The sequence below is a fragment of the Vombatus ursinus genome, unplaced genomic scaffold (assembly GCF_900497805.2).
Source record: "Vombatus ursinus unplaced genomic scaffold, bare-nosed wombat genome assembly UNPS02009770.1, whole genome shotgun sequence".
Lineage (NCBI taxonomy): Eukaryota > Metazoa > Chordata > Mammalia > Diprotodontia > Vombatidae > Vombatus > Vombatus ursinus.
In genome coordinates, this window is record NW_020949548.1 from 2,250,086 (window position 1) to 2,266,666 (window position 16,581).

The 16,581-nt window shown below is 41.3% G+C and overlaps 1 protein-coding gene and 1 long non-coding RNA gene across 2 annotated transcripts in view; one reads left to right on the forward strand and one right to left on the reverse strand.

Moving 5' to 3' along the window:
* Nucleotides 1-16,581, forward strand: part of LGR4 (leucine rich repeat containing G protein-coupled receptor 4) — a 122,654-nt gene that overhangs the window by 87,027 nt on the left and 19,046 nt on the right. Inside the window, exons 5-7 of the mRNA XM_027852653.1 lie at nt 9,738-9,953; nt 13,425-13,496; nt 15,329-15,397. Coding sequence (XP_027708454.1) covers nt 9,738-9,953; nt 13,425-13,496; nt 15,329-15,397 — 357 coding nt within the window. The remainder of the gene's footprint in view (nt 1-9,737; nt 9,954-13,424; nt 13,497-15,328; nt 15,398-16,581) is intronic.
* On the reverse strand, nt 1,574-6,728 carry LOC114036209. The gene is made up of 3 exons (XR_003568308.1): nt 6,299-6,728; nt 2,722-2,772; nt 1,574-1,658 (listed from the first exon to the last, which is right to left on the reverse strand). It is a non-coding gene; the product is annotated as an uncharacterized LOC114036209 (long non-coding RNA).

Here is a 16,581-nt window from a genome sequence, read left to right on the forward strand (position 1 = left end):
AAAGGAATGGTTTTGTTAGCCTAGTGGGTGTAGTTGTCAAGTTAGATAAAATTGAAATTCTCTCCTGATGTTAAAAGGCCTTATCAGCACTTGACTGAGTTTTAAAATCTGATCTCTAATCCTGAATTATTGAAGAGATTTCCTTGTGGTTTCCAAGTAGTGCTGTGAAGGACCAAAGTTCATTTATTACCCATTGTAAATGACCAGAAGTGGTTGGATTTAGAAGTGCATGCCTAATGATTACCCTTAAAAAATATCAACAGCCCACTTTTGCATTTCGTTGTTTATCAGCATTAGGTGAAAACCGTAAAAAAGTTGAAAGTACTACCTGAACAGGATATTAAAATAATGTGTCAGAACTGCTCACATTCATATTTTAAATATTTCATAGTCATAGCTAAAAGACTGACACACATAGACACTTGCACATATACATCCAACTGTGCTTTGAAACAGGGATTTTTTTTTTTAACCCTTCTTGGTTTTTGGTGCAGTTATCTGAGGACTTCTAGGCTTACCTAGTAATGAGGTAGCACAATAAAGAGAGCTCCAAACATGGAGTTGGGAAGACCTAAGTTCAGATGCAGGCTCAAACACTTAACTAACTAGGTGGTCCTAACCAAGTCTGTTAACCTTTGCTTGCCTCAGTTTCCTCATCTGTAAAATGAGCTGGAGAAGGAAACGGCAAACCACTCTAGTATCTCTGCCAAGAAAACTCCCAATGGGGTCACAAAGAATTGGACATGATTGAAAATGACTGAACAAAACAGCAACAAAATGGGGTGATAATAATGTCACCGCCCTCCCAGGATTGTTGTGAGGGTAAAATGGGATAATATTGATAGCACTTTGCAAACCTTAGAGAATTATATAAATGCTAGATATTATCATTGTCCTCCTCCTCCTCATCCTATCTGCACAGTTAGTGGACATCTGCTACTTAGGACTTACGTGGCCTTGCGGTCTTGGGTCCTCAGTTTCTTAATCTGTAAAAGGAATGGGTTGGACTGGATAACTTCAGAATTCTCTTCCAATTCAAAATTGATATGACAATCCTAGAAAGTAAGGACTAAGTGAATTTATAAAAACCATGCGAGATTTCCATTTTCTGGAGACTTTTGGGGAATGGCAAGACTTCAGTCGCAGGCATTGAGATCTTTGAGTTGAATTGTATAGGTAATTGTTGAATGGTTGCTATCTGCACTAGACTATATGATTTTTCTTATCAATTGGTGATCGTTTTTGATGTATTCCCACCCTGGGCAGAAGGTTCCACTGAGTAATAAAATTAGGATGCTAGATTGGGAACTGCTTGTGAGAAAAATAAATTCAATTGTGGTCTTAGAAATGGAAATGAAAAGCAAAAAAAAAAAAATAAGTATTGAATGGCCAACCTTTTTTTTTTTTATCATAATCAGTTTGTTTATATTTATCAGTTTATCAGCCTAAGAACAATTTAATTTTTTGTTTGTTTTTTGAATTCTTACATTTTATTTTCCCCCAATTACATGTAAAAATAATTTTTTTGGCAAGGCAATCAGGGTTAAGTGACTTACCCAGGGTCAGACAGCTAGTAAGTGTCAAGTGTCTGAGGCTGGATTTGAACTCAGGTTCTCTTGACTCCAGGGCCGGTGATCTGTCCATTGCACCGCCTGTAGCTGCCCCAACATTTGTTTTTAAAACTTTGATTTCCAAATTCTCTCCCCTATTCCCTCCCAACCCCTCTCATTGAGAAGGCAAGCAATTTGATATAGGTTATACGTGTGTAGTCATGCAAAACATATTTCCATATTAGTCATGTTGTGAAAGAAAACATAGACCAAAAAACAACCTTCAAGAAAAATAAAGTTTAAAAAAGGTATGCTTCGGTCTATATTCAGATACCATCAGTTTTTTGTCAGGGGGTTGGATAGCATTTTTCATCCTAAGTCCTTCAGAGTTGTTTTAGATCATTGTGTTGTTGAGAATAGCTAAGTCAATCACAGCTGATCATCTTACAATATTGCTGTTACTTTGTACACAGTACATTTCACTTTGCATCAGCTTGTATAAGTCTCTCCAAGTTTTTCTGAAAGCATCCTGCTCATCATTTCTAATAGCACAATGGTATTCCATCACAATCACATAACACAGTTTGTTCAGCCAAATGGCTAACCTCTTAGCAAGCACGTTTTATTCCTCAAAATAAAGAGATAGATATTCTTTGCAATTGGGGACTTAAATGTCGAAATTCCTTTAAGATGCAAAAATATCTACCATTTTGTGAGACATCTGATGTCACATAGAATCTCCTAAAAGGATCCATTGTAGCATTTCTTGGGTCAAATCTAATCTTTAGCTAGGAATGAATATTAATAGTGCAGGCCTATGATAGAAAGACATAGTGTCTTGTCTCATGGCAACCCCACAACACCCTAACCACTTCCTTGCTGTCTTCTCACTGTATTGGTTCCTAGTTTGTGGTATTTTGTGTGTTTTGAAGGAAATTTCCATCTCCCACCACAGGGTGGATTTTAAGAATGAAGCTGACTTCTGTGCTGCTTTGAGTATTTTTTTTTTAAGAGGTGCCATAGGATTTAGAGTTGGACAGGACTCTTCTGTTTTTAGGAGTGAGGACGCTAAAGGACCTGCCCATCATCACACTGTTAATTAGTGGTAGAGTGGGGATAGAAACCAGTGGCTGTTGGATCCTTGATGGAGGGTGAAAAGGGATCATCTCACCAGTTAATCCAGAAGTATTCATTAAGTGCCATGTAGGTAAGAGGCCCAGATCTAGGCATTAAAGATAAAAGGTAAAAATGAGAAAATTCCAGCCCTCAAGAAGTTTATATTCTTTAACAAATAATAATAATAATTTATTAGAATTCATTATTAGAATTTATTAGAATCTGTTAGAACTTAATAGAATTTATATAGCACCGTAAGGTTTTCAAAGCACTTTACATAGGTTATTTCATTTGGTCCTCACAACAATCCCAGAAGGTAGGTAGCTGCTGTTACTCCCATTTCACAGATGAGGAAACTGAGACTGAGAGTAGTGAAGTGACTTGCCAAGGGTCACATGGCCAGTAAGTATCTGAGGCAGGATTTAAACCCAAGTCTTTCTGATTCCAAGTCCAGCCCTCTATCCAGTATAATGCCTAGCTGCCTCTACTAAAAGACACAACAGGTATATTTGTATGCATACATGCACGTCTATAGATGTAGACAGGTATGGGCAGCTACGTGGAGCAGTGGATAGAGTGCTGGGCTTGGAGTCAGAAAGATTCATCTTCATGAGTTCAAATCCGGCCTCAGATGCTGACTAGCTCTGTGACCCTGGGCAAGTCACTTGACTCTGTTTGCCTCAGTTTCATCATCTGTAAAATGAGCTGGAGAAGGAAATGGCAAATCACTCCAGCATCTTTGCCCAGAAAACCCCAAATGGGGTCACAGAGAGTCAGATACAACTGAAATGACTTAACAACAACGATAGAAGTTATAGCTGTAGGTAGATAGGAATAGGGTCTGGACTGGTGGGATATATATCCTAGATGAGGAAACTCTCTATTAACGTTAGTGCAGTTTGCTCAGCTTAGAGTCTCGGCTGCTCAGAGTCCTGTGGGGTGTGTCGGTATGTGTCAGAGATGAGATTTGAACCCAGGTCTTCAAGCTTCAAAGCTGGCTCTCTCTCCACTAGGGAATAAAAAAAGATGAATAAGGGAGAGTCACTGCTATCCCTCCGGCCTGCGGCTGGTGAGGGTGGTCTGGACAGTGCAGGTGTGAGGCAGTTCTACCAGTTTGGAGGCCTTGGGCTTGATTTTCAGAGAGAAGGCCAGGAATGCAGTGCTGGGAAGCAGGAGCCCAGTGAGGCGTAGGAGCCACAGGAACGCTGGAACTGTCAAAGACGGGAGGAGCTGAGCACAGGACCCCCCTGGGGCTTACGGTGTAAGGGGAGCTTCCGGGTGTCAGCCTTTCCTAGGCTGAGGGGTGGGTGGGGAGCGTTTGGGCTTTTACAGAGTTGCGAGTGCTGTTGGTGCTGTCAGTACTTCTGTTGGAGAAGCTCAGGCTTTTTCAGATCGAGCTGTTGGCAGATCCTTCTCTCTCGCCTACCTAACTGAAGGCATAGTGTACATATACCCCTCAAGGCAGGGATTCTTAATTTTCTTTGTGTCATGGACATCTCTGGAAGTCCATAAGCTGAAGCTTATGGACCTTTTTTTTTCAGAATACAGTGATGTTTTGTTTTGTTTTGAGGCAATCTGTGTCAAGTGACTTGCCCAGGGTCACACAGCTAGTAAGTGTCTGAGGCCAGATTTGAACTCGGGTCCATCGCACAAAATTAGGGGGGGAAGGAAGCGTGAGGGAGAGAGGGAACTTCTATGAATCTCTGCCTGTCTTATCTTTTTACTCCCCTCATCTGATCCCCTCTTAGAGCCAGACAGGATCTGCTGGAGCAGTTAGGTGAGTTCTTAACTGGGGGGGCTTTTCAGCATGGCTAGCTCAGAGTTTCCTTGACGAAGGTGAGAAGCATGAGACTGCAGTCTTTGGAAGGTGGTAAACAAATGATGTGTGCCTGCCTTGGGACTGCAGATGGAGGAGTTGGGGACGTCTTGGAAACCAAGAATTTGAGAACTGGGAGAGGTCTTAAGCAGAATGACAGTGGGCTTGGAAGGCTTGGGTGATGTCTCACAACTCTTCTGGCTCCAAGCTGCCAGGCGCCATTTTAAAAAAAGAAAAACAAAAAAACATTTCAAGCAGCCCAAAAGACAGCTTCATTCTTAAAACATTATCTGGGGTGGGCAGAGATGGGGAAAGTGAGGTGAAAATGAGATGATCTGGCTGGTTTGTGCCAGAAGCCTCCTAACTTCCATTTCTAAAGAAAGAAAGAACTTTCCAGTGACCTTTCTGAAGCTGGGGTTGGCAAAGACAAGAACGTAGGGAGCGTGGAGGAAGAAGAAGAGCTGGTGGTAGTTAGAAGACTGGCTGAAAGAGAGACGTTTAGGGTTTTAGTGTGGGTCTGCCCTGAAGAAGAAGGAGGGGCGTTTGACTGTGAGGCCAAACAGGAAAGGTAAACTGAGGCCCGGGGAGGTGGCAAGATAGATTTCCACGGTCATGTAGGTAGTAAATAGCCAAGATGGGATTTAAATTTGGGCCAAGTCTAGAGCCAATGTTCTTTCTGTTCTAAACACACTGGCCACCATTTTTAAAGCTCCTTTTGTTTAAAATTTTAAAAATATACATGTATACACATATACGTGCTTGTGTGTGTGTACACCCACGCTACAACAAATAATCTGGCCACCTGAGCTCACTGTAAAATCCCACCTGAAGAAACCTATCAACAAATTGTAATTGCCCTGGACCCTCTGTAAACTTCTCCTGATAAACGGGTTCTACCATCCCCTTAACATCCTTGCAGCATAAAAGAAGCTGAATCTGAATTGAAGAAGGCAGTTGGATGGTAATCCTTTTCATCTTCTGGGAGGTGTGGGGAAAAAAAAAAGAAGCAAGCAGGCAGTTTCTAGCTGATCTCTGAGGGAGCCCTTAGGCTTTTCTTAAAAAAAAAAAAAAAGATTTCATTTCTTTGCTGAAATGTTGATCCTCAGTGAAAGCTAAAACTCTTCACAAATTAGGGTGTGCACACCTGTTTCTCATGGGGCTATGACACCTGCATATCAGCTGAGGCCTATGGATTAACCCTTTGATGACTCACAGGAGAACTTCTTTCTAGAGGTTTTTTTTTTCTTTTTTTAATTTTAAGGGGTTACATTTTCTAACAGTTTTCATGTTTAATCAATGTGTTATGTTGGCTAGAAAGCCAGCTTTGGAGCCAGTAAGACCCAATTTCAAGATCTGCCTTTGACACATACTGAGTGGATGATTGTGGGCAACTCTCTGAAGATGAGAAGATGCTAAGTGGTAGTGTGGATAGAGTGCAGTACTTAAGAGTCAGGAAGACCTGAATTCAAATCCTCCCTCAGACGAGGACTAGCTGTATGACCCTGGGCAAGTTACTTAACTTCTTTTAAGCCTCAATTTCCATATCTGTAAAATAGGGATAATAATAGTACTGATTTCAGGATGAAATAACATGTAAAGTGCTAATAATGTTTTCAAATGCATAACATATATGTAGGAGTACGAAGGAGACCAATTATACTGAAATACGGTGATCACAATATTAAAAACAAACAAGCAGGTTAAGAACCCTTGTGAGGAAGCATGAGGGAGGCTTTCCTAGCTCCTTGCTCCCCTCTTCTGATCCCCACTTAGAGCCAAGCAGGGCCTCCTAGGGGGGGGTTCTGTGAGTTCTTACCTGGGGGAGCTTCCACAGCGTAGCTGGCCAAGAGTTTCCTTGGCTGAGGAGAGAAGCACGGGACTGAGAGGTTTCCTCACCGGTGAAACCCTAGGTCCCGGGATTTTTTTGGAACCATTTGGTGCTTGAGAAACTTCCGATCTTGGCATTTCTTTGCTGTGTAGTCATTTTGGGTGTGGTAGCTGAGAACTCCCCTGCAGAGTCTTGGAGTAAAAAGTCTCGGGTCGATCACTCTTGGTGTCCTGGTCCAAAACATGAAGTGCCATACGCTGCCTGGAAGATTCCCTCTGGCTCTGATGTCCTGGGATTCTAGGTCATGCATTAGGGCACGCAAGCTATCATTTCCTCTGTGCAGGTGCTCCTTCTGCCAGGGCCCAAGGTCACACAGCCAGTAGGTGTCACAGACAGCAGCAAACCATTCGACTACAGAGTTTCAAGAGCCTGCTCCCTGGCCAGCTGTTTTTAGCCAGAATGATTCAAGGGGTTGAATTCTGAGCTTCCTTCTGTTTTTCCTCTTCCTGTTTTTCTTGAGAGAGGAAGAAGAGCATCGTTGTCCTGCTGATTCACCACCTGGGAGGTTGGGGCGGGGTAGGGGATTGGTTGGGGGGGAGGGAGGACAGCAGCCTCTGGAAAATTGAGTGTTGGCAGAACTTGGTTTATTGACAGGAATTTCTAATCATAAGCCCAGGGAATGGGCTACAGTTCATCTTTGCATTGTGAAAAGTTTGTTTTAAAAAAAAGGAGGGGGGAATCATATTGAGCCAAACGTAGACTCTTAAAATGAGATCTTGTCAAATAGGGAAAAAAAAAAGTCAACAAGCATTTACTAACTGCCTATGTACCTGAGACTGCAGTAAGTACTGGAGATACAAAGAAAGGGAAAAACAGTCCCTGCCCCAAAAGAATTCGCAATCATCAAAATAACAATGATAAAGGGGTGCATTCAGATTTTATACTGGCCAGATTTGGGGCAAGGGGAACGGGAAGCAGAGAAACAGTTTCTGAGTACCCACAAAACCCTGGAAGCCTCAAGTAGAGAAGACAAATTGTGATAGTTAAAATCATTCCTCCTTGTTAAAGAAGACCCCTTAGACCTTTAGTACGTGTGTGCTGTTAGCCTAGTTTGTATGGGACACCTGTTCCCTTAGAGGGCTGGGATGAGTTCTGGAGCTTCTGGGGAAAGAGAGAGTTCTGAGAGCATTTATGCCCAGCCCCAAATGCTTAGACAGCAACAGCCTACTTGCTTAGACTTTTTCAACACTTTTTCAAGTCTTTTTTAGTTATATCAGGGACAAGCCTCACTTAATCATTTCTTGTTGATCATTTAATAAAAATATTTAAGTGCCTGTTATGTGGCAGACTGCAGATATGAAGACAAAAATGAAACTGTCCTCGTCCTCAAGGAGGTTACATTCTATCTGAGGAAGAAACAACATGTAGAAATATAAAAATACAAACTATATACAAAGTAAATTGAGTGGGGAAGGGAGTGGGGGATGTAACATCCTAGGGGAATTCAAGGAGGGCCTTATGTAAGAGGGAGAGCTAAGCCGAGCTTTGGGGATGATCCGGATCATCGGATCCAAGTACCAACCGCCTTCCCCCGCTCAATTTAGACGTGGAACTGAAGGCTCAGAAAGGTTAAAAGATTTGCCCAAAGGTCACACGTAGCTGATAGAACCAGGATTCCAACCCAGGTCCTCTTTCTGCAATCCCAGTACTCTTTCTGTTGTTCCTTGCTGCCTCATTCATCCTCCACTTAAAAGATGAACTTTATGCCTGATTGATTTTACAGTTAATTTTGGTGCCAGAGTGACCTAGCCCATTTAGCGTTGTGCAGAAGTGGGGAATCTTTCCCCCTCACTCAAATGTGCTTTTCATTTCATGTATTTCTGATTTCCAGGCCATAATAAAGAATATTTATCTTAACTAGGGCTCAGTTTCTGTGTCTGTAAAATGAGGGCAGTTAGATTCCTAAGGTTGATTCCAGCTTTAATGTTCGACAAACTTATTTAATATTTCTGCCATCATGATTCATGGTTCTAACAACTCAAGAATATTTTTTCACAAGATTGGTGGTATTTCTCTAATAGAAGAGGAGATCAACAATTCCATAGGACTCCAGACATTCTGCTAGCTTGTGGAATATAAGGAGCATAGTACTTGCTAGAGGGCCATGATGACCAGAGGGGAAAACTCCCTTAACCTCTCAGTGCCTCAGGTATCTCTATAAGGAACTGTAACCATACCTCTGAGCCCAAGGATTGCCTTTCTTTGTATCCTCGGAGCTCGGCACCATGCTTGGCACTGAGTTAGTGCTTAATAAAAGTTTGTTGACTTGACTTCTTAGCCTTTTTGTTTTATGGACCCCTTTGGTTGTTTCTAAAGCCTGTGTACCCCTTCTCATAATAGCGTCTCTAGGTTCATAAAATCCACAGTATGACGAAGAAAGCAATCATATTGAAATAAAGTTATCAAAATAGATATTTTTTTAAAGTTCATGGATCTCAGGTTAAGGACCCGTCTGTGAGGCTGCGAGTTATAGACTATTTGGTAATTTGCATTAGGGAAAGGAGTTTTCCCATAGAGATGAAACCACTGGTTCGTACCCACCTTGCAGAAAATCATAACTGGAAGAGACTTTAGACTTAATCTAATTTCGTGATTTTCAAAATAAGGAAATCGAGGCACAGTCAGTCCACAATTTATCAAGCACCCACTGTGTGCCAGGTGTTATGCTCAGCTCTGGAAAAGTCACATGGTTTATCCAAGGGCAAACAGCAGCAGATTTGAGGCTGACACAGGACTCCTAACCCTCCTAGCTCGGTTGATGTGGAACATTGTGACCTCTCCCAGGTGAAACACCATCTGACCCTTTTTACAGTAGGTGTATTATACCATCTGCTCTCCCAGTTCATATCCCATTTACACCACAACATCAGCCATATTGGAAAATGTATATTTGAAGGTTGGGATACAATTCCAACACTGTGTTCATTTCCCCTTTGAGTGAACTGTATGTGTCATTTCAGCTTTCTGTTTGTTTGAAAAAACAACCACTAAAGGTATTGAATGTTTTCAGGATTTAAAAACAAAGTAAAAAAAAAACTGGATTAAAGAATTGTTTTGCAACTGTGAAGTATATCTAATTTAAAAAATTGATGTATCTCTGATTTTTAAAGTAAAAGTCTGACATTTGGACCAATAAATCCCCTTAGTTTGGAAGAAGTTAGAGAATACTCTGATGAAAATTAACAAGGGGTTTATTTTTTAAAAATAATTTTCTCTTGAGATAGGTATTACCCAAATTATTAGGGCCATTACAATTTCCGTTCTCAGTTTCAAATTTTTTTGAGTTGTGAGATTTGTGTGACTCATTGACTCATTCCTTAACCATTAAAATGAGTTCTTGAACTTGGCTGTTGTATTTCTCTGACAGGCGTCTAGATGCCAACCACATTACCTCAGTCCCCGAGGAGAGCTTTGAGGGTCTCATTCAGTTACGGCATCTGTGGCTCGATGACAACAGTCTGAGCGAAGTTCCTGTCCGACCACTCAGTAACCTCCCCTCTCTCCAAGCTCTGACCTTGGCTCTCAACAAGATCACGAGCATCCCTGACTTTGCCTTTACCAACCTTTCAAGCCTTGTGGTTCTGTAAGTACATGCTACTTTAAATTTCTTATGCAAGTCAGTCTTAAGAAGTCTTTAGTACGTGATGGGCACCATGCTAAATGGAGAGACAGGAATGTGAGGGAGGAGTGTCTTTTAGCATTTCTTACTTTAACTCTATAAAAAGTACTTGGTCTTCTGTGGCACGTTACTAGAAAGCCAAAACAGTGCAGCTCCCACCGATAGAGAAATGATTATTCTGCTGAACTGCCCTGGTCAGGCCACACAAAAAATAATCTCAACAAGCATTTATTAAGCCTCTGTGGTGTGTATAATAATATCTACTTTGGTCTTTGAGATGGCATAAGAGAAAGTGCGAGGCAAGATTCGATCAATAAACATTTTTTAATGGGCCAGGCATTGCTAAGCGAAGGGCAGGCACAGGGGGGTCTCAGTCTGCATTGTTAAAGGAAACACCCAGACTGATTCGATGAGAGCTCTATGTGAGGAGGTATGTGGCAGGCATTGGGCATACAGTGCCCACAGTGATCTTATAGTCTCCCTAGAGTGGGAAGGGGTGGTAGGAGATATGACATGTATGCTATTGAGAATGTGCATGACAATTTGAAGAGGGATCAGAGGAGTCGGCAAGATCTTGCCGTGGGAGTTATCACAAGAGATGTGCCTTGAATGGTGCTTAAGGATTCTAAGGAGGGAGGCATGAGAACAGCAAAGGCATGAAGATAGGAGATGAAATATTTAACTTGGGGAAAAGGAAGCAGGTCAGTTTATCTGGAAAAAAGAAAGCATGAAAAGAAGTATTATGGAATAGATCAACAAAAGTCCACTGGAACCCTATTGTGAAGGGTTTGTCATTTAGGGAGGTCTTTTTGAACTCATCTTCCTGAGTTCAAATCTGGCTGCAGACACTTAATAGCTGTGTGACCTTGGGCAAGTCACTTCACCCTATTTGCCACGGTTTCCTCATCTGTAAAATGAGCCAGAGAAAGAAATGGCAAACCACTCCAGTATCTCTGCCAGGAAGTCCCCAAATGGGGTCAAGAAGAATCAGACATGACTGAAAAACAACTGAACAACAAACATCCTTGAGGTAACAAGGAGCCAAGGAATGACATGGTCAGATTTCTACTATAAGAAGGTTGTTTGGGCATCCATGAGGAGGATGGACCCGAGAGGGGAGGGGCTACAAGCAGGGAGTCCATTTCAGGAGGCCAGAGCAAAATCCACGTGAGAGGTGAGGAGGGCAGGCCTGAATTGAGAGCATCTAACTGGTTTTATGGCATTTTGAGACCTTCTGGCCTTGCCATCAGATTTACTGTATACAGAGACCCAAGCGGAGCCAAATACTATCTAAACCATGTTTGGTTTGGGCTTTAATGGGGATCCTGAGTTTCTTTTTAGCTCGGGCTCAGCAAAACAAAATGATATTTGGATTCGTTTGGGGTCAGGGCTTAACAAATTAGTACATTTTGTTCCAGGTTTTGGTTCAGGTGTCTGCTGTCCATGCCAGGAGGTAACTGAAATTAAATTCTGTTCAGATGCTCCTGTTACAGACCTTTTGCAAGATCAAACTGCCCTTCTCCCCTGTTTACAAATGACCAAGGGCAAATGATGAAGATTTTGTAATGGCTTATATTTAAGATTCAATTAACGTTTTCCCTCTGTTTTAAAGAGGTAAGTAGAACATGAATCCAAAGAAGCTGTGTTCCATTCCCATAAGTACACAAGGGACTAAAATGCCCTTTCCCTCTGCCTCGATATTGGATCAGAGGTTAAAACAGGACAACACCTTCGAGGTCAGGTATTCCAGCCCCTTCGTTTTACAGATAAGGAAACTGGGGCTCACAGATTATTGTCCACGCTCCCACGGATAGTTTAGCGACAAGAATCAGGTTTCAAATCCAGATCCACCTCTTTTCGTTATCCCACCATATCCCCTTCAATTAAATTTCATTCAATAAAACTAATATTTATGTGGAAGGCACTGGAGATACAAAGATATCCTGGAGAAAGTCCCTACCCTCAAGTTGCTTATATTCTCCTATGTAGGCCCACAAATGAGTGTAATGTGAGAAAAATGGAGGGGGTGGGGCCAGGGCCAGATGGGTGGTTGGGCTTCTTGTAGGGGGAAGCTAAAGATTGGGAGAGAAGATGATGAGGAGGAGAGAAAGTATCCCGGAGCCTGGCAGACGGCATGTATAAGTGCAGGGGATGAGGGGTTGGGTCTGGGAAAGGGGAGTAGGCTATCAAAAAATGCAGGTAGGAGTCTAATTATATGGAACTTAAGTGTCAGGATAACCCTAAATGCCCCAGAGGGCTTTTAAGCAAGTGAATGATATGGTCAGACCTGTGCCTTAGGCCGATTACATGTGGAGGATGGATTGAAGAAGGGGATATTCTAGACCGACTTGGTGATAAGTGGGGTTGTTTCTCTGAGCCTATTTTCTGACCAGTGAAATGGGGGGAATTGTCTTTTACTGCATTATTTGGAGGACTGAACATGCAGACTCTTAATCTGGAAGGTGCCAGGTAGTCCAGATAGCTGACTGAGGACTTCACCTCATATTCACTGACAAGACTGAGGCCATTTGCTGCCCTCTCCTTCTTCCTTCCTCTTCTTCATCGTATGTAGCACCAGGCGTCTTCTCCTACCATATCTCCTTCACTCTGGTCTCGGTGAAGAGGGGCCCTTCTTCTCCAGGACAAACTTATCTGCAAGGCAAACCTTTGCTTCTCACTATTTTCTCCATTATCTCCTACAGATTGCCCCAGCTCTCGTCCTCATTTTTTCTTATCTTCAGTCTCTTATCTTTTGGTTCATTCTTTGACACTTACAAACACACCCAAATCTCCTCTCTATTCTTTTAAAAGCAACAAACAAACCAACCCCCCAAAACCACTTCACTTACTCCCACCATCCCTGCTAGCCCTTTCAATATCTGCCCCCCCCCCCCCCCCCACCCCAGCTTAAAGGCCTGTCAAAAGCTGCCTGTCCAAGGTCCCTCAACTTCCTCTCCTTACTTGGTCTTCTAAAGCCTCTACCCTCTGACTTCCAGCCACATCATTCAGCTGAAAACTGTGCTTTGCAAAGCTTAATTGACAGATCTCTTCCTTCTCAGCATATCTGCAGCCTTTGACACTGTCTATCCAGTTAGTTTGACTCTTATCACCAACAGCTAGTTGGTACAGCGGATAGAGTACTGGGTCTGGAGAAAGGAAAAATCGTTTTCATGAGTTCAAATCTGGCCTCAGACCCTTACTAGCTGTGTGACCCTGGATAAGTCACTTCACCCTCAGTTTCCTCATCAGGAAATGGCAAACCACTCCAATGTCTCTGCCAAGAAAACCTCCAAATGGGGTCACTTGAAAGGACTGCACAACAACAATATAAATCACCTGTTTAGTACTGAAACTTAGGTGGGAGCTACTTTAAATACTTAAAACAATTACTGCCTACAGATATCTACATATTATTTTTGATTCTTGTCTCCTCAGGCACCTTCATAACAATAAAATTAAGACCCTGGGCCAGCACTGTTTTGATGGGTTAGACAACTTGGAAACTTTGTAAGTACATCTTGAATAATCTCTTTTACTGATCATGATATGCATTTATGTGACTGTTGTAAAAGAATATATGGTACTGAATCCATAACTTATTTCTAATTTTTTGGTCATTTTGTGACATTTCCATTTTGGCAGTCTTATGGTTAGGATCACCAATAATTCAGATTTGTGGTTAGAAAAGAAACCTCCCTTCTCTTTGGGGCCAGGGTGAGGAGGGGTATTGAGGATTTTAATTAGTCGATTTCCTGTTCATTGTGATTTTATTGCACTTTCAGTCTCAAGAGCTAAGAGAAATAGAACTAGGTCTTCATAAAGAAAAATTTAGAATATTTAAGAAATACAGTGTGCGTAACATTTCTGTAAATATTATTCTAAAATCATGTCATTAATTCATTATAACTAGGCTCCAGCTTTAAACCCTAATTCAGTTGTTAATCTAGCTGCCCAGGCTTAGCATTTCTCCTTTAGAACTGAGATCTCCTTGAGTACTGTTTCACCTAATTTTGTGATTTTGTCGAATCAGGGAGCAAGGTTGACAAGGCTGACATTATGACCTTTAATGCTGGTACTGTGTGTCTTACAGAGATGATCCCTTTTTAAAAGAACCTGATCTGAATGAGGCCAGTAGCTCTGCCTGTCTGCTTTGGCCCCTTCTTGCTTCTTAGGCTTCTCTAAGGAAACATGGTCCCGAACAGGAGGATTCAGGCCACTCTTTGGTGGTAGCTGCCATAGCAGAGAGGATCACAGCCCCAGAATTTCATGGAAGTTATTGTCTTCACTAGACTTAGTCCTCAATTTCTGGGAAATACTATTCAGAGGCTGTATTAACTAATAGATAGGAGGCTGACCTTGGAGTCAGGAAGACCCAGCTTCACGTGCTGCGTGTACTAGCTGTGGGACCCTGGGCAAACCACTTGACCTCTGTGTGTGCTTCAGCCATCCACCTATGACTTCTTTATTGAGTCAGAGACAGTCTGGGGTCTGTGTTGATGGAAAGAGTTCACACAACTAGAGTTCCCCACGGTGGTGAAATCATTTATGAATTTTTAAACCTTTAAAAAACTTTTTAAAATTCCAAAATTCAAAATTCTACCCTCCCCCCAAATATTATTTCCTTTATCTGTTTAGAATAGGTGCCTTTAAAGGACTTCTTTGGTAGTGAATTCCTAAGGAGATAATAATTTTACTGCCATGGAATAAATTAATGTGACGATATCAGTATGAGGAAATTTTTTAACTTGATAAAAAAAGAAATGCCGATCTGAAGACCTGTTAATCTTTGTGCAGTGTCACCTTCCTAAGCAGAGAGGTAGACAGTAGGAACACAATCTGGCATATGTTCTCAGACATGGCCAATGGGTTGATTTATTTTGCTTAATTGTATTTGCTTTTACAAGGGAGGTTTCTGTGGGGACTCCATTATTGGGTAGTGACAAAGATTTTAAAAAAGAAAAGCGTATCAATGAAATATTTAAAAAAGAAAAAATCCGAAAGCAAGTCTACCATAAAAGTCTTGGTAATTCCATGAAACTTTTCTTAATTACAGTTATGATTTTTATAACATATTTATCGATAGGTGACATTTTTAGCTAGTATAATTCCTTCCGACAGTGGTATCAAATTCAAATAGAAATAGATGCCTGCAACTGTGTATTGACTTAGAAAATCACAAATGAACAGGATCTGTGTTGTATTTTTATTTATTTTGTTAAACATTTCCCAATTATATTTTAGTCTGGTTCAGGCCCAGGCCAGGAGTTTTAAACCTCTGCCTTACAAAGATGTGATTATTGTTCAATCTGGTTTCATCTTCATTTTCACATTCCTTCTAGGGACTTGAATTATAACAATCTGGGAGAATTTCCTCAAGCGATTAAAGCATTGCCGAGTCTGAAGGAGCTGTGAGTCTGCCTTTGCTCTCTTGATGACTCATTCTTCCATCACTCCCGCGCCAGCCCCAGCCTTCCCACACACCAGTGTCTTGTTATGCAATTGTATCAAATGAACTGTGTCATTGTCCAGCTGAGTGAGCATTTATTAAGCACCTGCTCTGCCTGTGTGACTTTAGGCAAATCACTTTCCCTTCCTAGGCTCCAGGTTCCTGGTCTGTCAGATGAGCGGGTTTGTTCTAGATGACCTCGAGTCCACTTCCAGCTCTCGGTCTATGCTCTTGTGTGAAAGACATTGTGCTGGGCACTGGGGATGTGGGAGACCCCCCCATGCTCCTGCCCTCAGGACACTTGAATTCTTCTGTGAAGATAATCGTGTCAATAGATAATGTGTGTCTATGTGAGAGTGTGTATGTGTGTAGTGTATATGAATGTATGTGCGATATATACATTATATGTGTATATATACTATATGTATATACATATGTATGTGTGTGTATATATATCTGTGCATATGTATTATATCTGTGTGTATATATCTGTGTGCATATATACTATATCTGTGCGTGCGTATATCTGCGTGCATATATCTGTGTGTGTCTATGCTATATCTGTGTGTATATATATCTGTTTGCATATATACTATATTTGTGTGTATATATGTGTGCATACATACTATATCTGTGTATATATATGTGCATATATACTATATGTGTATGTATATATCTATGAATATATGCTATATCTGGTGTATATGTATATATCTGTGCATATATACTATATCTGTGTATATATATCTGTGTGCATATATACTATATATATATATATGTGTATACATATACATGTATCTGTGTGTATTTATTTATGTTTGTGAGGAGAGAATGGCGGGTTGATCAAGGAAGGCTTCCCATAGGAAGCAGCTGCTGGGCTAAACCTATATGTACGCATGTACACACAAAGACAGACAGAGAAACACTCTATCCTAGGTTCAACTGTGGCTTTGGAGCTAGGCACAGTGCTTCTTAGTAGGCTGGTCATCTCCAAAAGATGAGATAAAATTAGAATTTTCTTCTCTCCTTTTTTGGAGTTTATTTCAGAATATTTACTATTTGTGTTTCACACTGAGTTGAATAGGAGTCTATACTTATAATTATATTACAGTATATAGTTAATGCATTTTTAAGTACTTCTAAGGT